The 23,249-nt window shown below is 47.4% G+C and overlaps 1 protein-coding gene across 1 annotated transcript in view; it reads left to right on the top strand.

The window, feature by feature from the left end:
• The window catches only part of MAN1C1 (mannosidase alpha class 1C member 1), a 166,172-nt gene that overhangs the window by 49,939 nt on the left and 92,984 nt on the right, over nt 1-23,249 (top strand). The window contains exon 2 of the mRNA XM_054999000.1: nt 19,061-19,157. Coding sequence (XP_054854975.1) covers nt 19,061-19,157 — 97 coding nt within the window. The remainder of the gene's footprint in view (nt 1-19,060; nt 19,158-23,249) is intronic.

Here is a 23,249-nt window from a genome sequence, read left to right as displayed (position 1 = left end):
CCTCCAGGCCACGGTACGCTCCCCGGTCCGGCCCTTACCATTTCCAGGGCAGATACCAGCAACAGCGGCTGGGTTTCCACCAGTATCCTGCCTACCAGCAGCGGCCTTACCCTCCCGCACAGCAGCAGAGGAGGCGTCGGCCCTTCAAGCCTCGTCCGGCACAACAACCGGCCCAGCAGAGAGATCAGCAGGGTGCTGGGAGGCAGTACTGACGGGTCACGCCAGCCGTATCCCCGAACTTTTCGGACAGACTGAGTCCACTCCTCTCTGAGTGGGAGTCAATAACATCTGACTCATGGGTCTTAACTATTGTTGAACTGGGATACGGGCTGGAGTTCCTTGAGCTGCCTAGATGCAGTTCACCCCTGACAGCTGTCAATAACACTATGGCCGAGCTGGATGCGGAGATCGTGTCGCTCTTGGCCAAGGGTGCTGTGGAAGAATTGCCCTATGAGGACTCTGTAAAGGGTTTCTTCTCTAGGTTCTTCCTGGTTCCTAAGAAGGATGGGGGCTTACGTCCCATTTTAGATCTGAGGGGCCTTAATGCCTTCCTCAAGGTGACCAAATTCAAAATGGTTACATTGGCGGCTGTGATCGCCTTGCTGAAACAGGGGGATTGGTTTGCGGTCCTTGACTTAAAGGACGCATATTTTCACGTGGGGATACGGGAGGAGCACAGGAAATACCTGAGCTTCGTTTACCGGCAAAGGGTTTTCCGGTATAAGGTGCTCCCCTTTGGCCTGTCCACTGCCCCACGAGTGTTCACGAAATGTGTGGCCCCTGTGGTTTCCTTCCTGCGGGAAGAAGGCTGTACCATCTTTCCGTACCTCGATGACTGGCTCATCGTGGCTGAATCGGAGTCTAGGCTGGTGCAGGACATTGGCTTGGTACTTAGCACTTGCCAACGCCTGGGGCTCCTGGTGAACTTTGAGAAATCCAAACTGGTGCCCAACTGCAAGGTGTCCTACATTGGTGCACTGTTAGACTCTGTGGAGGGCAAGGCCCTGCTCCCCTTGGAGAGGGCTCGGTCCCTAAGGGGTCTAGTGTCCATGTTCAAGAGGAACTGGTTCCAGTCTGTGCGCACTATCCAGTGCTTACTAGGGCATATGGCAGCGGCCACCTCTGTGGTGCCCTTTGCTAGGCTGCGTATGCGCCCGCTCCAGAACTGGTTTGTGCGGAGGTACGATGCTCTGCTGCACCCTCCATCCCTCAAATTCTCTATCCCGAGGGTCATCCTCTCCTCCTTGGACTGGTGGCTGTCTGATGACAACTTGTTTAAAGGGACCCCCATTGGGTATCAGCACCATGACGTCACGGTTACCACTGATGCCTCTCTGTTGGGATGGGGGGCTTACTGTGGTGATGTGTCTGTGCAAGATGTCTGGTCTGAGAGGGAAAAGACCCTCCATATCAATGTGCTTGAACTAAGGGCCATTCGTTTCGCACTTGTGTCTCTTACAGCACTGCTGAGAAATCGTCAGGTCTTGGTGCAGACGGACAACACGACTGCCATGTACTACGTGAATCAGCAGGGGGGCACAGTGTCCATGGCCCTGTGCCAGGAAGCCACGCTCACTTGGCAGTGGGCTATCAGGAACGGCGTGTCGCTCCGTGCTATACACGTGGCTGGGTCAGACAATGCCCGGGCAGATGCCCTCAGCAGGGTCCCTTTGCTGGACCACGAGTGGGAACTGAACGTAGAGTGTGTTGGGCCGATCTTCCAGATGTGGGGTCATCCAGTGATAGACGTGTTCGCCACTGCGGCTACCGCCAAGGCCCACACGTTCTGTTCCAGGGCAGGGAGCGACCCCCTCTCTATTGGGGATGCCTTCCAGTTTACGTGGACGCAGGGCTTGCACTACATGTTTCCTCCGTTCCCCTTGATCCCCAGGGTCATGTGCAAGATAGAGGAGGACAGGACGGACTGCATCCTGGTGGCCCCCTTTTGGCCACGGCAGGTTTGGTTCCCGAAGCTCCTGCGGATGTCCCAACGGACATATGTCAGTCTGCCCCCTCGGCAAGACCTTCTCCTGAACGGGAGCCTAGTCCACCACGATCCCAGGAAGCTGCACCTAACGGCTTGGCGGATCGTTCCTCCCCTGTAGGCTTTACTGACGAGGTACAGCGGGTCCTCCTGAATGCTCGTCGGCCATCCACTAGGCGCGCTTATGCGGCCAAGTGGCGCAAGTTTGAGCTTTGGGCACTTGCTAAAGGAGTGGTGCCTGACAGCAGTCCCTTGGGGGTTGTATTCGAGTATTTGTGCCACTTGCGTGGCATGGGCTTGAAGGTTTCCTCCCTCAAGGTCCACCTGGCAGCGATATCAGCTGCTCACACCCGAGTTGAGGGTGCTACACTGTTTTCTCACCCACAATCCCGCCAGTTCCTTAAGGGCATGTACAATCTTTACCCACCTGTGTCGGCGCCAGTGCCTCAGTGGTCACTGTCCTTGGTACTCTCACGTCTCATGTTGCCTCCTTTTGAACCTATGGCTACCTGCCCCTTGGATATGCTATCCTACAAGGTGGCATTCTTGGTGGCTGCAACATCAGCCAGAAGGGTCAGTGAGCTGTCTGCACTGCGGTCTGACCCTCCCTTTCTTGTGTTTCATCCCAACAAGGTGGTCCTGCGTCCCTGCCTCGGGTTTCTGCCCAAGGTGGTGTCCACCTTCCACCTCTCGCAGGATATTTCACTGCCTGCTTTTTTTCCTCAACCTTCCTCTAAGGGGGAAAAGGCCCTCCATTCCCTAGACTTGAAGAGGGCCCTAGCCTATTACCTGGATAGGACGAAGGGATTCCGTTCCAGTCCTCACCTGTTTGTATGTTTTGGGGCCAAGGACAAGGGTAACAGGGCTTCCTCACAGACCCTGTCTAGGTGGATTGTGGCGGCCATTAGCAGGGCCTATACCCTGGCAGGGGTAGCTTGCCCGCTTCAGGTTCGGGCCCACTCCACGCGGTCCCAAGCATCCTCTTCGGCACTCCTCAGGGGGGTACCCCTGGTTAACATTTGTAAAGCAGCCACGTGGTCCTCTGCAGACACCTTTGTCAGGCATTACGCCATTGATGTCAATGCGGAGCAGGATGTATCTGTGGCCAGGGCTGTCCTACACTCCCTTTTTTCCTGAGGGGTCTTGGGAAGATTTTCTTGGCGTACCTGCTAGGTACCCTTGAGTGAATGAGTGTATATATGTATATTTGGGTGTATATATGTGTAAATATTGGGTACTGATGTATCACTGCACAGTTTACATAGATGTATATATGCATATCTATTTGTTGTTGTTCTTGTTTGTTCAATAAAATTGTGTTGGACTTCACCCCACCTTCCTTATTGTGTGAAGCTTGGTACACTCCCATGTGTGGAGGCACAGAAGAACGAAGATGAAAACAGGGTTAACATACCTGTAACTTATGTTCATCGAGTTCTTCTGTGCTGACACACAACCCTCCCTCCTACCCCGCTGTGAATTCCAATGCACAAGATGTGGTGGCTGTAACTGAATCTGATGTGTTTTAAGGTGTTACGGCTAAGTGTGTTGGTCAAGCGGCGGCAAAGGAGAACTGAGGGAAGGGGCCGTTGGTCGCTGAAGGAGCACGTGACCGTTTTGGGCGGGAAGACGGTCGCTGAGGCGCGCGACAAACGGCCCCTTCGGAGCCATGGAAGCTCTAGAAAATTCTCCGGCGGCTGGCCTGCGCCTGCGCAGTCCCCATGTGTGTCAGCACAGAAGAACTCGATGAACATAAGTTACAGGTATGTTAACCCTGTTTTCTACCACAGAACTATGGCCTCTTCACTAGCTCTAGAAGGTAACTCTAGAGAGCTACTGTGTCAGACTGGGATCCGAGAGACCCAGGATCGAATCCCTACTCTGCCATGGAAGCTTTAGGCCAGTCACACCCTGTCGGTCTAAGCTACCTCAAAGGGTTGTTGTGAAGATAAACTGGAGGAGGGAAGAATGACAAGAGTGACTTTGCATCTCATGGGGGAGAAATGTGGCGTATAAATGAAGTAAATAACTTCTCCATCTGTTCAGTGCTATAGCTTTAAAGGCAGGTTGTGGGTCCCAGGTACAAAGCTTAGGGTGATTTGGTGTCATCTGTTCTGCTGCTACTTTTGGGAGTTCCGTATTATCAAGGTTATTAGTATAAGCTGAGGAACAGGAGCAAACTGTAGGAAAGAGTTGGGTATGTTAGGCAGAGAAAGTGGAAAGGGGAGGGCATTTTGTCTTGGTTCCATTCCTGAGAAGATCTTGAAAGAAGGCCAATGAGTTGGCATTCTTTAATTTTAATCTTTCAGGCTGGTTTTAATTGCCCTGCCTGGATGGACAAAACTGATCCAACAGCTGTTTGGCAACACAGTGGCATTCTGACATTTTACTGCCCTAATGTTAGTGTCAACTTATGGAAAATGGAAAGAGGCAAAGCTCCTTTCCTGAATTGTTCAGGTGTATGTGGGGGGGGGGAGGGTCACATGTTTGTGCAAACTCCCCCCCCCCAATCATCTCCCTGACGGCAGAAAAAACTAGCATGTCATCCATGTGTTTTATTTTGCTACAGGGTCGGAGGCTTCTGGCGGTGGGGGGGTGGGGGGGTTATGCAAAATCCCTCTGTCTCTCAAAGAGGAGCAGTTCAGGAAAAGCTTTAGCATTTGATTCTACAGTAAGTGTATGTGTTTGACATGTCTCCCCTGCATATGGCTTATGCAGTTTCAAGTAGGTCTAACCCAGGATTTCAACTCTTGGGAGTATTGGCCGAGGGCCATACAGTATGCTCTAGATGCATCTCCACAGTAAGCCATTTCTTTGATAAAGAATTTAGCACCGACCTGGCTTCTATCATATGCCCCAAGGACCTTCCTCTTGTGTATTAACGGCTTGCCTTTCTCACACCAGGAGCAGGAATAACTTAATTGCTTTCAAGTCCAGTTGACTTTCAGCAACTCCAGTTTTCTCACCTTTAAGTAACCACAGCTTCCCTTGAAATCAGTGGGAACTGCATGGATTTCTTGCATCTGAGTGGCAGGCTTAGATTATGGAGGAACAGAAACATTATTTATTACTTCGTTTTAAAAACCTGTATCTGCCTCCAAATACTATTGTTAGTAAAACAATTGATGGCAATAAATCATTAACAAAACTTTTAAAATAATCATAAAATATACACATCCAATAGAGGTCATGGAAGGGTGAGAGAGACAATGAGACCAATGTGTTGGGTAAACTAAAAAAAAGAGGTTGACACGTGAACTTCCCTGGAGCAGGGGGTTCCAAAGCTGGGGTGCCTCGGGATTTAATTATGTTAGATTTTGCTTGGGTCCTCTCCGAGTCTATGAATTCCATTCTTAACAACTCAAGTCAAGGAAGCCATACAAAGCAAAAAGGCTTCTTTTAAAAAGTGGAAGGTCTGCTCCAATGAAGTGAACAGAAGGAAACTCAGGGTCTGGCAAAAGAAGTGTCAAGTTAATAATTAGGCATGGAAAAAGAAAATTTGAGGAGCAGATTGCTAAAAACATCAAGACAAACGAGCATTTTTTTATATAATATCCAGAGCAGGAAGCCAGCCAGAGTAGCAGCTGGGCATTGGATGATCAAGGAATAAAAGATCGCTAAGGAAAGATGGGGAGATAGAGACGCTAAATGAATTCTTTGCGTCTGTGTTCACCATGTGTGGGGCATGTACCCAAGCCTCAGCCACTGTTTTCAGGACGGGAGTCTGGAGAACTGAGTCCAATTGAGGGATGAGAGATGAAGATCTTAGTCTATTGGGGGGAAACGAATAAAGTCTCCAGGTCCTGATGGCAGATGTCCAAGAGTTCTTCCAGAGCTCAATTGGAGATTGCTGATTTACTAACCCATCTGTGGAACTTATAACTACAATTGGCCACAGTACCGGAAGATTGGAGAGTAGCAAATGTTATACCAATTTTTAAAAAGGGTCTGGAAGGGAACCAGGGAATCGCAGGCCAGTTTGACATCTAGGAAGAACTTCCTGACAGTTACAGCCGTCCCTCAGTGGAACAGGCTTCCTCGGGAGGTGGTGGGCTCTCCTTCTTTGGAGGTTTTAAACAGAGGCTGATTCTGTGAACCTAGGCAGATCATGAGAGGGAGGGCAGGAAGGGTTACATCAGCGCTTAGTTGTTGTGTCCCCTTCTTACATGCCCAGGGTAATGCCAATCACCCCCTTGGGGACAGGGAGCAATTTTCCCCAGGCCAGTTTGGCTAGGGATCCTGACAGTGTTTTGACATCTTCTGGGCATGGAGCAAGGGTCACTGGGTGTGTGTGTGGGGAGGGGAGGTAGTTGTGAATTTCCTGCATTGTGCAGGGGGTTGGACTAGATGACCCTGAAGGACCCTTCCAACCCTATGATTCTATCTGTCTCAGACAAATTAGTAGAACCATAGGACTCCTACCACACATCTGATCTCGAGGCGCCGAGGAAAACACATTGTGTAGTTAGGCCTTCAGATGGTAACAGCTCCCTGACCCTTGCAACTAGAGATGCTGGGGATCAAACCTGGGATCTCTTGAATGCCACGTTTCCCCACTGAGCTATGGCTCCTCCCTTCTGAAAATGTTGCCAACCTCCAAGCAGCCAAATTCACAAGTCTGGGTGAAAACAGTTACATTTAAGGGTGCACTTGACAAATTCTGAGTTGATGTTTCTGGAAAGCAACTCCTGCACTCTCCCTGGATTTCTTTTACCTTGACTAATAAAACAAAACAAACCTTCAGTGTATTAAGATTTGATTAGAGATGTTTTGAGTTGTGATTTTCAAGAAACCTGAGCAGCATCGTATAGCTCCGCTCTCTGTGGTCCATCATTGAAATGGGGGGGTCTGTGTACCATCCTAAAAACTTTTGCCGCTAGAAAATTCTGGCAGCCTTGGAGCAGTGATTGAAAGGCTGCGGGGAGGGAGAATAAACAGTATCTTCAGATGTGTAAACTGCACACAAATAGAGTAAGAACAGCATGTATGAGAATTGTCAGTGAAATTTTCTTTATACACAAGGGAGAAAACATTTGGCTCTCCCGTGTCTCTAGGCATAAAAGTGATCCATTCTCCATATCATTCTCAGTAAAGAAACGGGAGAGCAAGCAAGTGGCTTTCAGAAACGCACTTTTTAATATTGAGGCTTTCCGTAATAGGGTGGGGGAATTCAACCTTGTTTTCCGTTTGATTGAACGAGAGAGAAACCTGTTCCAGCTCTGATGCTAGATAAAAATTTTCCCAGGGTGAGGCTCATCCATTGCGCTCCGGATGTTGCTGACCACTGCAATTTCCCCAAATGCGGGAAACCTGACTCTTCCAGATATGATGCTAGATAAAGGGGAGGGGGGGAGCTAAGAACTTTTGAGTCTCCTTATCGGACACAGAATGTCCCATGACTCATACCAGACGGGTGACCGTGTTAGTTTAGTAGCTAAACACAAGTCTATAGTGACACCTTAAGGGCGTAACAACATTTATTCATTGCTTAGTAGCCTCAATTTGTAGATGTTTTATTGAAAGGAGTTCAGAGTCCACTTGAACTGGAAGCCAAGTTTAAACTTAACCGTGCTTCATGTCTACACTGACAAATCATTTAATTTTGATAAATTATGGTGAGGAAAAGGAGGAGCTGTGAGGGGGTGGAGTTTTCTTGCCCACGACTGGCTCTCACTTTGTTAACAGTGACCTGATGTGATGCTTGCTTCAGCGCGCTGTTTGCAAAAAGTCTGGTTGACAATTTCCTTGTTGCTTTCACAAATGTCCATCCATTGGGGCGATTGTATTACTGTGCTGTCATTATCTTCCTATGAAAGATGTAATACAGAATCATAAAAGGTCTTGCTTTTCTTAATGGTTTTAACCCTCTAGAAGCATTTTTGCTTTGACAGTTTTAAGATTATTAGGAATCTTAAAAGTCTGGCACAGAGTGGTAAGCTGCAGTATTGCAGCCCAAGCTCTGCTCACGACCTGAGTTCGACCCTGGCGGAAACCGGGTGCAGGTAGCCGGCTCAAGGTTGACTCAGCCTTCCATCCTTCCAAGGTCAGTAAAATGAGTACCCAGTTTCCTGGGGGTAAAGTGTAGATGACTGGGGAAGACAATGGCAAACCACCCCATAACAAAAAGTCTGCCAAGAAAACATCGTGATGCAACGTCCCCCCATGAGTCAGTAATGACTCGGTGCTTGCCCAGGGGACTACCTTTACCTTTACCTAAAAATCTGTAGCACTTCTCTTTCCAGTTGCATGCCAGATTCCCTTTTCTTGGTAGTCTTAACCTTGGAGATGCCAGTCTCTCAATTTGGAAAGTCGCGGTTGCAGAATATGAGAGCAAATGTAGTGAAGAGGATGAGTTGATGTCCCAGGCTGAAATAGTGCACCCCGTCTCCCCAAAGAATGGTGGTTTGAAAAAGTGCTGTTGCTTATAGTATGTGTTCCCATCGCAGTGCTACCAGAAATCTGCAAAATTCATTTGATTGTGAGACTATGAGATGCAGGAAGTGTGTGTGTGTGTGTTTGAGCGTGTATACACAATAGGAAGCAACAAAATGCTTCTAATGAACCACTTTCAACTGATAAAAACTATTGTCTCTCTATAGACTAAGTGGCCTAAGGTAAACTTGGCATAGTTCCTTATTCCTGCCCATGTCAACATCTGCAATGAGGGAGTAATATTACTACCTGAACTTAAAGGATTGTTGGAAGAGTTTCTTGAAGCAATGGTGCAGCACGTGCTAGGTTAAGTCTCGTCATGCCATTCCAAAGGTGGAAGGGCACTTCAATCTTTGGAAGCATGGGCAGCAATTTCAATTTGCTCTCTTCACTTTTTACTAAATACAACAACTTTGCTCTGTTTATTGTTGTTGAGAGACCACTGGCTCCTAGGAATAAAAAAAAGATAAGTGGACTGCAGGGAGGAGAGTTCTGCTCCATGAACAGAGCTTGTTGGATACAACTCAGTACAGAAGTAATTACATGGAAGGGCTGGAAAAGAGCACAGCCTTTGACCTTGGGAAGCTGGTCCTGCTATAGAAGTGTATTCTAGGACCAGTGGCCTTTGTTCATATGTGATGTGCTTTGTAAACTTTAAATAGAACTGCAAATATGCCGATGAGACTTTTGTTCTGGGTTGTAGTTGTTTCATTGCTCCATAGGAATGTTTCCTCCCCTGGTTTTTGAGGGGGTGCAGATTTCCTTTTATTCCACAGTTGTAATAGCAGCAGGATTAGCCCAATATATCAGTGGTAGGCATTATCAAGGAAACAAAGCCAAAAACTTAAATAAAAAATGTTTTAGTTGATTTGTCTTTGGTGCCTTCTAGTTGGTTTGCTTCACTACATATGAGCTTTTATTACCAAAGCCTACAATAGAGGTACTGTTTCAAGAGCAGCTTTCCTTACAACTTAATAAATAGCTGCTTATCTATGTAGCATAGGGTTGCCAGTCCCCTGCTGGGGGTGGGGGATCCCCTGCTCCTACCCTCTTCCCCCTGCCCCCTTACCTGGCCAGCAGGGGAAACGTGCCCTCCAGAGCACGCTCCCAGGCAGTTTGGCGCGCTCCTGTGTGCCACAGCAGCCCAATTTGGGCTGATTTGACCCCCTGTGGAGCATGGGAGCGCTCCCAGAGAGGCACGTGACCCACGTGATGATATCACTTCCTGGAAGTGCACACATGCACAGCTAAAAGGTAGGTGCCAGGCCTCAGACCTGCCGCCCGGGGGGTTGGGGGAACTGGCAACCCTAATGTAGCATATTTTTGCCCCACCCCTTCCTCCAACAAACTCAGGGTGGCCTATATTGTCCCCCTCGACCTATTTCATCCTTATGACTGCCCTTTGAGGTAAGCTGGACTGAAATGTGATGACTTATCTATGAGCACAGTGAACTTCATAGCTGTGGGGGGTTGGATAGGGGTTGAACCCTGATCTTCCTAGCTCTAGGCAGAGACTCTCTGCTTTGATTTTAAAAGAAAATATTGAAAGTGTTCTTTTCTACAATATGGGAATCTGGAATATAGAATATTCTGTGTGACCTTAACACTAACGAACACATTCAAATCCTACAAATTTGGATTGTGACCAATCCAAATTTAAAAGCATTGGTTTCAACTACCACCATCGGCAGTAGGTTTCGCAGCAAGTGAAGACAATATTGGTTTGATTTTGTGTCTGATAGCTTTGGGTTAAAACTGGTAAGGAAAGATGTGCATTTTTGTTTTGGGAAGAGGGAAGGGGAAGAGGGGACTTGTGTTTGTATGAGCTATAGAGCCCTGAGACCTTCAGAGGTACCCCCAGCGAGCAAGCAAATTCTGATCTGTGGTCTAAAGTGATCTACCATTCACATGATTGGTTTAAACACCCACTGGCTTAGTTCCCTGTGGTGAGTGTGAATTGCATCCCTGTAACCTGAATGGAAACTTCTAAAAAGCTAGATTTTTAAATTCCGTTTGGGTCTTAAATGATTGCCATGCGTATGTCTTTACTGCCAAGGAAGAAAGAAAATGAAGGCTCATGACTTTATTTAGAAGTCTGAATTAATTTTTAAAAAACAGCTCTTTTTTACTGAAACGCAAATACTCTGGTAGAAAACATTATGCATAGATTCAGGGGAAAAACAACATGAAAAAACTTGAGTCAGCTGAGTGACGTGTGCTTAGGAGCCTACTCAGAAGGTTATGTTCTTTCTGGAGAGTACATTAGGCTGTGAGAGTTAATAAATTCTAGAGACTGATTCATCCCAGCCATATCTCTAAAGCTGATTGACTTTTTAAAAAAATCCCAAATCTCTTCTTTGTTGGTATGGCCTTGAAATCTGAGCAGTATTGGATTGTTCCATTCATGTTTGCCTTGTCCACGTGGTCAGCTTGGTAAAAATTTACTTCGGAAAACAGATTCCTCCCTCCACCAGAGAGAAAGCAAAAAAACCCTGAAAGTAAACACAATGTGTATAGCGTTGTGTGTATGCCTGTGCTAATTAAAGTGGACCCTGCCAGATGCTAGCAGTGCTGGGTTTGGAAAGTGGACAGCTGGAGAGGGAATCACAGCACATACAAGGAATGAAAACAACTTGGAGAATCTTTATCCTCCCAGATACTGGGAAACCTGCATGAATGCATGGGAATAATCTTATCAATGAGGGAATTCTCAGGCTTGCTTAATGAAGACTGATAAGCCTGTAATGCTGTGTAAGGCCCATCAGCCATATGGGGGCTTTTAGTCTTGCAACCGAGGAGTGCTGGGCTTGAATTTAAAGGAATATTAAGTGAGCAGAAACTTTGTATTTCTGGCTAATGTAGGTTTCCAAATTCCTGTATTTCCCACCAACATGAAAAAAATGGTTATATGCAGGGCTTTTTTCTGGGAAAAGAGGTGGTGGAACTCAGTGGCAGAACTCAGGACTGCACAATGATGTCACTTTGGGTCAGCTGAAACAAGGGAGGGGGAGTTTTTAAAAGTTTAAATCGCCCTTGGCAAAAATGGTCACATGGCCAGTGGCCCCACCCCCTGATCTCCAGACAGAGGGGAGTTTAGATTGCCCTCTGCGCGTCGTACAGAGGGCAATCTCAACTCCCCTCTGTCTGGAGATCAGGGGGCGGGGCCACCAGCCATGTGACCATTTTCAAGAGTTGTCGGAACTCCGTTCCACCACGTTCCTGCTGAAGAAAAGCCTTGGTTATGTGCATGTGTATGTATTCACAGGGGAAAACACTGAGTAAAAGGGGAGGTGACTAACCACACCCACACCCTTTTCCACTTGGCAACACCCCTCCCCACCCCAATCATCAAGGATTTCTAGGAAACTTTACTATGGGAAAAACCTCCAGAAGAGATGGGTTGCAGGGAAAAGGTGGTGTCTGGGGAGGAACAAGTTAATTGCCTGCCATTTTGTATATAGTTGGCAAACAGAAGGTTGGGGATATTGTCTTCAGGTAAAGCAAATTCTGCATTCAGCCATCACTTGACCCTGACCTCAGTTCAACCTGTGCATGTATCCAGCTTGTTGCTATGTTTTGTTCCCCCGGCCCCTTCTTACACGAAGAATCCTAGTTAGAGATAAACTGCAGTTAAATCTGATATACAACAACAAGAATCCCAGTTTGTATTTGGGTGGTAGTGGCGGCTAACTCCAGTTAACTGAAAGCCTATGTTCGTATGTCACTGATAACGAGAGAGTTTCTAAATGGGATTCTCCATGGAAGAAAGGGGAGGGGGAAACAAGGCATGTGGAAGCATGGCAAACAGGCTGAGCTCATGTGCATGTTGGCTTAGAGTGTCAGCCACCATAATGCCACCATAATGGGTTCAATCCCATGGCCTGCCATGGAACTCATTCCCTGAAATTTTTTCAGACCCTGGGAAAGTTTATTCCCAGGCTTGTAGCCAACAGTGTCACAGAAAATATAGGATTTAAAACGGTGTTTGGTACCCCATTGGTATCCAGAGAGGAAGTATCCAGAGAGGATACGGATGGGAGAAGTGATATAAGAAGAGCTTTTGGCAGCTGAGATTGCCAGCATTTGTGCTGATAAACAAAAGGAGACAGGAAGCCAGGGCAGGATAACGGAGGAGGGTACTTGCATGGTCTGAGCAGTGAATAAAGGGGTCCAGCAGACACGTGCAGGGAGGAAGCACATTCAAATGGTCTTCCAGGCATATGGAACCCTGACCCCATAGCTTTGGGTTTTGATATTTTTGCATGGTAACCATGCCAGACATAGAATGTCTTTATCAAGCCAATGGGTAGATTATTTGGACTGCAGTTTCCAGCTGTTAGCTGTGAAGGATCCTCTTCAGTAATTTTGCTTTGGATCTAGGTAGCTTGAGGATTGCAGCCTCAGAGTTCTTGGAGAACTAGATTGCTTTAAAAGGGGGGGGGAGAATGGGAGGCCTTGTTTTGGTGAAAAGCTTGGAAAGGAACCAGAGTTCAAGTCTCAAGGATATTTGTCATTTTCACTTCCCCTGCCAGCTGGAGCCCAGCGTGTGAGGGGAAGGCAAGATCATCTGTGTGTCAGTGACCCCAGCGTCCTTCCAGGAAGGCCAATTTGATGATTACTTGGAAGTCTCTTCCCACCCACACTGTTCAGAGTCAAGGAACTGCGTGTGCCAGAATGAATCCTTAAGATGTCATGAAGTTTTCCCTTCCCAGGAAAATGAAGATGGTTGTTTGTTCTACTTGCGTCTCAGTCTTCCCGTAGAAAGCTTGTGCTGGCTTCTCTGCAGGGCTTCCAATTGTCTCCCATCCAATCCATGATCATATGTGGAAGCAGAGTTTTTTTTCTGGGAAAAGAGGTGGTGGAACTCAGTGGTGGAACTCAGGACAGCACAATGACGTCACTTCGGGTCAGCTGGAACAAGGGGGGAGTTTTTTAAAGTTTAAATCACTCTAGGCGAAAATGATCACATGGCCAGTGGCCCCGCCCCCTGATCTCGCTGGAGCGGCACAGAGGGCAATCTAAACTCCCCTCTGTCTGGAGATCAGGGGGCGGGACCACCGGCCATGTGACCATTTTCAAGAGGTGCCAGAACTCTGTTCCACCGCGTTCCAGCTGAAAAAAAGCCCTGCGTGGAAAGCAGATGACAGATTTTTAGGCTGTGTACTGGAACCAGGGCATGTTTTTCTTTTGTTGGGTGAGCTCTACTTACCCCCACTTCACCTCCTTAAAGGACACACAGCCTCCAGATCAAAGACAGAATAGTAGTTCCTCTTTTCTGTCTCGCCATGCCTCAGGCAGGCTATCCGGTTCATGTTTATCACTGTTTCGAACATTTTTTTTCCAAACAAAAAGTTGCTTACAGCTCTAAGAAAGGCGGCTTTATGATTGACTGGCACTTGTGCCAATCACTGCTGTGCACCCAGAAAATTTAAGTTGCAAATTGAAAAAAACGGCTTCCTCTGAGCTTGATTTCCCAATGGAGTGAACACCGTTTCACAGTAGGGTTCAGCTCTAAAAGTGTTTGTTTGGAGTGCTCGGTGCCAGAGTCCCTGCTTTGTATGCAGAAGGTCCTAAGTCTGATTCCTGGCAAGTTCAACCTTGTTAAGCTTCTGCCACTTCTAGAATTTTGAGAGAATAGTGAGCATTGCCACAGAATGGCTGCCATGGGGTGGGTGGCTGAAAGTTCAAAACGTTGGGAGGTTCCAAGTCAAACAGCCTCCTGTGGTGGGGACAGCTGTTTCTGAATGGCTGTTCCTTGCAGCCCCAAGCGTGATCTGTTTTATTTTTTCCTGAAGTACCTCTTGCTCCAGAGAGGTAGAAGAAAACCAGGATTGGCGTGTTGCTTTGGGGGAAAGGAAGAGGGTGCCAGAAACCAAATCAGGTGGCACCACGTTGGGGATTTCTGGAGCAGACAATACCAAGGGAGGTGCACCAGCAGCCAGACTTGGTATAAGTCAGCTCCATATGGTAACTCATAAGAGAGGCTTCACGTCTAGTGGTATTTGCACACATTTCTTTTGGCTGAGCATGTTGTTGAAACAATACAGTACCCCATTTCCTGGAATGGAAAGTGGGTTGAGCATACACACTGTGAGCCGCTAGGTCTATTTCAGACCACCTTCAACTCCAACCACCGGTCACAGCCTTAGCTTAAAAAACCCCAGAAGGCCCTTAGAGAAAGAGGACATTCCATACTGATCCATGTCTAGTACAGCCATCATTTTGTGCGTCATCCTTTTAGCCTTGCTTTTAATTTATGGGAATTTGTGAATATAGAAAAACCTCCTCCATTATTCTGGCACCCTACAATGTTAGAATTTGTTATCTTGGAAACCACCATTTACTGCATGAGTGGTAGAAAGCAGATACCCATTGAGATAACGAGTACATTTGGCAGGTGAAAAGAGATTTTACATACATGATGGAATAACTAGTACTGGCATTAATATTAAGTGGAAAGAAAAGCCAATCTTGTGAGAGCCAGTGGCTGAGAAAACCCCACTAACTTAAGTTCAAGCTGCACCTTTTCTTATCAGATTCCTTCGCAAACTCATATTTAACTGCTGGACCACAGCAAGAGAACGGTTAAAACGGGACAACCTTCAACATGAGTGAAAGCCCATACCAGCAAAATTTCTGAGATGTTTCAGATGGGGAAAAACAAAATGTTCCCCAGTGTAGATAGCATGATAAAACAGGAGACATTCTTAACAATGAACAAAATATCATTGCCTACTACGATACAAGTTTCTTTATCAAAACGTTCCTGTCATGGGCTGGGCCCGCCCAAGCTGGGAGTCCAGGTACTAGCACGAAGCCAAGGGGTGTTCAAAAGTCACAAGCCAGGTCCAGTCCATAGTCAGAGCACAAGGTTAATGCCAGGGTTGCCTCCAGGATCCAAAAAGCCAAGCCAAGTCCAGTCCGTAAGTCAGAGCACGAGGGTATCAAGTCAAGGTGCGGGCAAGAGCAAGACACAAGGTACCAGGGAGTGGTTGCAGGTAGTTGACACGTTGCTTCCACGCCTGGCAGTTGCTCCTGACTGGCTTTTATAGCCAGGCGTGATTTTCAGCCAGCTGCTGGGGCTCCATCCTGATGCTACTCATCATCACTCTCCAGCAGCTGGCGTTGGCTCAGGAGACGAGCACTGCGCCGTCTCTCCTGCAGTTCCAGTCTCTGGCGCTGCCTGCGGCGCTCTCTAGGTGTGGGTGAGCCTGGGGGGGTGGAAGCCCCTGGCTGGGCTTCCCCTGTGGTGCTGGCAGTCCCTGACTGAGCCTCCCCTGTGGAAGTTCCTGGCTGAGCTTCCCCTGTGGTATTGGGGCTAGAGGGTGCTGGTGTCTCAGCTGCTAGCTGTGAGCCTTGATCAGCCAGCAGCTGCTGCTCATGATTGCTGGCTTCTGCTGAGTCAGGGCTAGGGCTGGCTACACAGAACTCTTCTCCTGAGGAGTCCTGGCTGGCTACACGAGGCTCCTCTCCTCCAGAGGAGACCTCACTCTCAGACTGGGCTATGACAGTTCCTGTTCCTGCCCCATACAAAACGTCCTATTTAGACTGAGAACCATTTACTGGTTGCAAGGGGAAAGTATCCATTCCTTCTTATGAAACCATTTGTATTACAAAAATATTGCTGCTTATTTCTGCCGAACGGGAAAGAATATTAATTTTTTCAGGGCAATTAAGTTTTTTTGTAATAAGCGGCGGTGGTACTCTCCTGCAGTATGGTTCCATTCGAATGTCAAAGCAAACTGTAATGGAACTGAGATTGAGCCTAAATGCAGCTTGTTGCTTTACAGGTGTCTTAGGTAAAGGTAGTCCTGTGCAAGCACCGCGTCATTGCTGACCCATGGCGGGGACACGATGTTTCCTTGGCAGACTTTTTGTTAACGGGGTGGTTTGCCATTGCTTACTCTTCCTTTTTCGTTTGTGTGCGGAGCTCGATTCCAGACTTTCTGGTTTGACCATGCTCCAGTTCTCCACGGCATCCTAAAACAGGTACTCGAGCAAGAAAGTTTGTTTATTCTCCATGGTTCCGGCTCCTGGTGAGTAAATAAACTCTACTTTGCTGACGTTTTTGTATTGCCCAGAACGTTTGGAATCAAACTCCATGCATAGAGGGAGTTGGGAGCAAAGAGAGTGTGCATGTGCAGCAACAAACTGTGTTCATGTCCAATTGCAGGTTAATTGCTGCTGATTGTGGCATCCTGTCTAAGCTGACCCTGCAGCACCTCCCTAGGACTGGCCTCACTGACAGCCTCCAGACAGGGTTGCCAAGTGTGCAGTTTTCCCCTGGGGGAAATGGGGCTAAAATACCGGACGGCCTGGCCAGCCGCCTCCTGTGTGCTGGGGATGTGGCCAGCTGGCGCCAGCCAACCTGCACACCAGCGATAACATCACTTTCTGGAAGTGATGTCATCGAGCTGGGCCTGGGAGCACGCACATGCACAAAGGAGAACTCAACAGTGAGTGTCAGGGGCCCCGTCCAGGTGTGTGCTTGTATTTTTGAGGCCATCTGGCAAGCCTACTGCCAGATCTGACACTGACAGTGCTGATCAGCCGGAAGGCGGGGCCATGCCTGCAGATACGCAGGCACATGGAAAGCGGGATGCTTGATAAGAAGGGTCAGCCCAAGGGACTCCGCTCCCCGGCAGGTGGTTTCCTCCCCAATGCAAAAAGAGGCTGCCTCACCTCGCTTGTAACAGGCAGGCTGCCAAGGCAAGACTTCATGGTCTCCTGAAGCTGGAATCTGTTGGAGGGTCCAGGGCTGTTCAAGGAGGACTCAGCCAGCGAGAGCAACCAGCTGCAAGAGAGAGAGAAACATCAGTGTGCAGGGAGGGGGAGGGCGAGGACAGGAGTGACCACCAAGCCCACCTTGCCTCTGAATGGGCCTGTATTCCAAGTTCTGTGTTGATTCTAAGTTTATTTTTCCTTTCTTTCCTTCAATTTGATGGACACTTTTGTGTTTGTAGTGAAAATTCGTAAAATGAAAGCAAGAATTTAACTTTTGCACACAGACAAACCTGTATCTATTTTTGGTCAGATATAATTTTTTATATATATATTTTCTCCCCAGTGGGGACCCAAAGTGGCTCACATCATTCTCCTGCCCTCATTTTAGCAGCCCAACAACCCTGTAAGGTAGGTTAGGCTGTGAGGATATCACTGGCCGAAAGTCACCACTGAGCAAACGTCCATGGCAGAATGGGGGATTTGAACGTGGGCCTCTCAGATCTTGGTCCAGCACTCTAACCACTATTCCACACTGCCTCTCATAAGCTGCATATGTATGCCCCAGGTTTTGAAAATGCTATAATGCAAAGATTTTTCAAAATTGATTTTAGCTCAGCCAGTGCAATGGTTGGATGGTATGATTGCTGAGGTCGCAGATTCCCCTCTTTGAAAAATTAAGTCCGTGAGGTGGTGACCTGCTCGAGAGAGGCGTCCAGTGCTGCTTCATTTCCAAAATGAGAGAGAGATGCTTGAGCACAAGCCCACTTTGACAATCATGTCCCCAGCTCTGGATCTTTTCAGTCCCAGGTTTGGAATGAGCTTGTAGTTATTTCATTGTGAAGAGAAAACGCACTTTTTCTTTTGTAAAGTGCATTTGAGTCTCATGCTTTTCATGTCACATACAAAGGCTGACAATATGAAAGAGAATTTTGAAGAGAAATTGAATATACGTCACAGTTAATGGGTTTGTGTTTCACAATGAGTTTTATAAAACAAGACTTTTTATGTCTTGTGTCTGTGGGCAGTGCTTGCTTCTGAATTGGGAGTGGGGGAGCATGCTAAAGATTATCAGTGGGTTTGAAGCAGAGGGGGATTATGAATGCGGTACGTATCAGAGCCCTCTGACCAGGTGGCTCAAGCAAGCAAGCCAGGCTGTATGCTGAACTCTCTTTTTAAAAGGACACAGAATTTCACCTTCAGAATCTCCACAGAATAATTAAGGGAAAAGTTGTGTGTGCCATTTGCGTCCACTTTCTGCAGTCCAAAGAACCATCGCGACAGTAATTTGTGGGTGGGTTGTGGAGGAGATAAGCATCCTTCCTCTTTCCCACTACTGTTTCCCCTGCAGATTGCCTTCTCCTGCCATTTTTTGGCATTGAAATGGTGGCAAATGCAAGTTGGCTGGGTGGTGTGTAGTTCCAGCCTTCATCCCGGAGTCTCTCATTTCCATCCCACTTGCCCAATCTCAAGGATATAAGCTTTAAGCCACAGGCTAACTGCAAAGGGCAAAGGTCTCCTTTGGCTCTTGTCCTTTGGATTGCATCAAAAGGCTTGCACCTTTGGCCACGTTTTAGTACCTGCAACAGGAAGAGAAACAAAAGTTCAGCTCAGATGTAGTGCAGCTAACGGATATGTTCCTAAGAATAATCCTCCTTTCACTTTCCTCCTTGCTTTTCCTCTAGAGCTACTAATATGTGGGATTGTGTGGGGTCTTTCTATACAGAAGAGATTTTGGAGCTAAGCCCCAGATGAGGATAGAACATCCTATGGTTTCATATCTGAGTGGAGGTTTTTGGCCAGGTCCCCATTCAGCATTGCCTCCAGTGGCCAATATTTCTCTTTCTTCTTAATTAAAAGGCTTTGACTACAGTAGTTTTGACATCTGACTAACTACCGGTCGTCTCGCTGTCTCTTTTACAGATGATGAAGTTTGCTTGGGATAACTACAAACGATATGCGATGGGAAAAAATGAACTACGCCCCCTCACTAAAAATGGACACATCGGTAACATGTTCGGTGAGCTGAGTTTCAGTTTACTTTCTGTTCCTTTGGGGGTGCAGGGTCTTTTGACTGGAGAAGCTAGAATAGTTTCTCTCCTTTCTAAATTTTAGGGGAAAGAACATTCATAGATTTATGTCAGATTTTTTTTTTGCAAGAGTTGAGAAAGATAAAACTCACTGAAATTAGTTTTGTCTCTCTGTGTGTTTAAACCCTCTGAATTTCAACATGGACTGTCTAACCTCCTCTTGCAGATTTTAATCTAGAACATCTCCTTTGATAGGTGTAACCTAAAATAGGGTCAATTAAATATCTTTCTTATGTGGTAAAATAAAATACAAATTATGCAGGGCTTGGTGAAGGTGAAATAGTCATTTGACTGGCTTAGCAGGGATTTGGCTGTGCTGTGAAGCTGGCAGTTGGATGCCTCCTTTTCAGTCTGTTTGCCATTGCAGCACAAAAGATGATGAATGCTACTTCGGGCTTTGCTCTGAGGGTAAGGAGTGTGTGTGTGTGGGGGGGGGAGAAAACTAGGGGTGATATAGGCGCTAGTTTCAGTTGTATATTTTAAAATTTGTTATTTACAACATTTATAGTCCCACCTTTCTGTCCATTCACGGCCACCAAGGCGGCTGACAAAACAAAAGCATAGTAAAAATACATCATAAAGTCAGTTAGAAACGAAAGCTAAAAATGCATATATAAAATACAAGACAGCAAATTCAAGTATCAGGCAGGAGGGAAGAGTTATTGAGGGAATGCCTAGCAAAACAAAAAAGTCCTCACCTGCTGGTGGAAGCAATGATAGACAGGAAATATCCCCCGGGGAGAATATTGTCACATATGAAGGCCACTGAAAGGCAGAGCGATTCTTCAGGTGCACCATTATTACCGAAATGGGGAGGGCTCCTTGTGAGTTGGGGAAATTAGCATTCAAGGGGTTAACGGGATTTCTCTAGGATCGTTCCCTTAGAGAACTCTCTGAAAGAACCAGGCATGTGTTCAACAGGAATGTTTTTTTTTTATTATTAAGGGAAAATAACAAGGCAAACACACAGCGAACACACACAGCATACATACAGAGCTAACTAGGTAGGCAGGGAAGAAAAGGGAAAGCAGCTTCGGGGGAAGGGCAATATTTACTAGTTTAAAGTAGCAGCTTGAGCGACCAGTGCTTCGCAACAAGAGGAAAAGGTCTTAGACACGTATCTTGAGGGTGTGCACAGAAATCCCAGGGGACACACACACAGCTATGGCTGAGGACGACCCCAGTTATACTGTGAAATGTTCTTTGTGACAGGATTATGTTCTGTGCCCCAAGAACAATGACTTAATGGCTGTGTCTGGACTCTGGAGGTGAGACAATAAACCGGGAGAGTTTTGATTGAACATATCTGTGCAGAACTACAGGGAAAAGGGTGATTGATGACCCACAATCGGCGGAAGAGAAGAGTTATCAGATCCCCTGATTACCTCTGATTAGGAAGGGGGTGGATGTGATTAGCTCAGGAACTCCTGGAAGATCTCTTTTGTCCTAAGTTTTTGCACATCTCCGGGATGTGGGGCAGCTAGCCAGCCTTGCCTCATGACTCACATTCCAGTAATTTTCCAACTCCAGCTGAGCTGGGGTTCATTCTGCCAAGCCTGGCAACATATCTCATGCTCAGGGCATGTGAGCAAAGGGAGTTCATGATGTAGCCATATTCAGAAACTGCCCCTTTGGTTTGAGGGAGGGTTTGACTGCTAGCACCATAGTGTTCTCCAACCTTGTTGAGCCTATGGGAACTTCGGGAATTTTGAAAATGGGTAGGAGGCACTGCAGCAAAACACTGGGTCCTATTACAAAACATTGGGAATTTTCATAAAACGCTAAGAGGTTCCAAACAAAGGCATCCTCCTATTACAGAGAAAGCTGTTTTGGAATGGGTTCTCTTTGTAGACACAAAGGTGATACTTCCTGGGCTCTTCTGAAGCGCATCCTGCTCCAACAAGGTGGAAGAAAAACCATGATTGTTTTTTGGAAGAAGCAGGTGGGTACCAAGAAATGGCATTATAGTACCCCTGAGCTAGGGTCGCTAGGCCTTCTGATTATTGTAGTGGGAGAAAGTGGAGGGGCGGTAGGGTAAAGACCATAGATTTGGGTGGGATTCCTAGAGCATCCTCATCATTTCTGTGTTTGGATACAATCCCTCCCCCACTTTCTCCCACCATGATGATCTGCAGACAAGTGAATGTATTAGCAAATGTATTAGCTGCTGTGATAGGGATAGCAACAAAGAAACAATATTTTCTACCATTGCCACTGTATAGTATCTTTCCAGTAGAGCTTTTCTGAATTTGAGAGAGGTTTGTTATATACACACACACATCCGCGTGCGCGCTTGCTAAGCACCTTGCAGGAGAAGTCACTCTAGTCTACTCTGACTTGGACACCACTGCTAGCAAGAGGCAGTGTGGTGTTGTGGTTAGGTAGTCTAGGAATGAGGGGACCCCCCCCCCTGTCTCCTCAACCCCTCTGTTTTCTCTGAAGTTTGGGCCCATCTCTCTCACTCTCATTCTCGCTCTCACTCTCTTCCTAGCCTTCCTTACAAGGATGTGGTGAGGATAGCATGAAGGGGAGAGAATCATGTGTGCACCACACATGGTGAAAGGGCAGAATAGAAAGTAACAAATGTTGGTATACCTTGATGCATCCCGGATTCCACTGGTCCTGTATGTGATGGAGTGTCATGGACCAACCTGGCCCAGCAGAACAGAGAGACTCAGAGGACTCTTCTGAGGAAGAGGCAGCTGGTGAACCTGACCCAGTGGCAGAGGCACTGCAGGAGGAGGCAGGCCCTGAAGGCTCAGATACTGATCCACAGCCAGGTCCCAGCACATCGGTTCCTCAGCTTCCCAGCCCTGGGCTGGCAACAGAAAGCCAGGGGCAGGCCAGCTCTCCCCCTTCCTCACCAGAGCCTCGGGAGCGCTGCCAGAGGAGGGCTAGAAGAGCCCTCCAAGCCAGAAGGCGCAGTGCCAGGCTAGCAGCACAGCACCGGCCCAGCATCGTTAGTGATGATGAGTGCTCGCAGGAGCAGGACTGAGACAGCCGGCAGGTGCTTGCTATGGCACAGGCAGCTGAGCACTGTGAGGGTTAAAAGCAGCCAAAGAGGGAGTGGCTGCGTGGAAGCAACGAGTCCGCTTACTCCTGACCTTGCTGCTGTGTTTGGAACTGATTCTCTTGTCCCTGACCTTGGCCTGTTCCTGTGGATGTGTTTCTGGAAGCCCCCTTTGGACTTGAAGCCGTGAGTATGCCAGATTGGTGCCTGAACCTTGGAACTGGGTGCTGCCCTGCTCGGACAACTTGGGAGTTTTCCCTTGCCTGCTGCCAGTGTGAGTCTGCATCGGGACATGGAGCCTTTTCCACTTCTCCAGCTGAAGACCGTGGACAAGATCTTTGTGAACTGTGAAGGTGCAATTTGAATGAGGATGAGGGGTGAACTACAACTATTTACCGATATGTGACACTCAGGAGATCTTCTAGTATCTCCTCTAGTTTGGCCCTCAGTTTTAAAAGTAATCTGGGGAAAGGGTGTGTGCATGCTAATGAGCAGGGCTTTTTTTCTGGGAAAAGGGGTGGTGGAACTCAGTGGCGGAACTCAGGACCGCACAATGACATAACTTTGGGTCAGCTGGAACAAGGGGGGAGTTTTTTAAAGTTTAAATCGCCCTCGACGAAAATGGTCACATGGTCGGTGGCCCCGCCCCCTGATCTCCAGACAGAGGGAAGTTCAGATTGCCATCCGTGCCACTTGGCGTGGATGGCAATCTAAACTCCCCTCTGTCTGGAGATCAGAGGGCGGGGCCACCGGCCATGTGACCATTTTTAAGAGGTGCCGGAACTCCGTTCCACTGCGTTCCGGCTGAAAAAAAGCCCTGCTAATGAGAAACACAAGCCCAAATCTTTTTTGGGCATGAGGAATTTGTTTCCTTCTGGGACTTTGGCTCTCAGCCACTGCTTCAGACAGTACTGCTACCAGTTTGTTCTGTAGAGGACCTGCCATTACATTACTACAATTTTTGTAGATCTCCAGAGCTTCTTTCAAAAAAGAAATCTGAATTGCCCACACT

The sequence above is a fragment of the Eublepharis macularius genome, chromosome 15, assembly GCF_028583425.1.
Source record: "Eublepharis macularius isolate TG4126 chromosome 15, MPM_Emac_v1.0, whole genome shotgun sequence".
Taxonomy (NCBI): domain Eukaryota; kingdom Metazoa; phylum Chordata; class Lepidosauria; order Squamata; family Eublepharidae; genus Eublepharis; species Eublepharis macularius.
The sequence above is the reverse complement of the archived record's forward strand: the minus strand, read 5'-3'. Positions and strand labels throughout refer to the sequence as shown.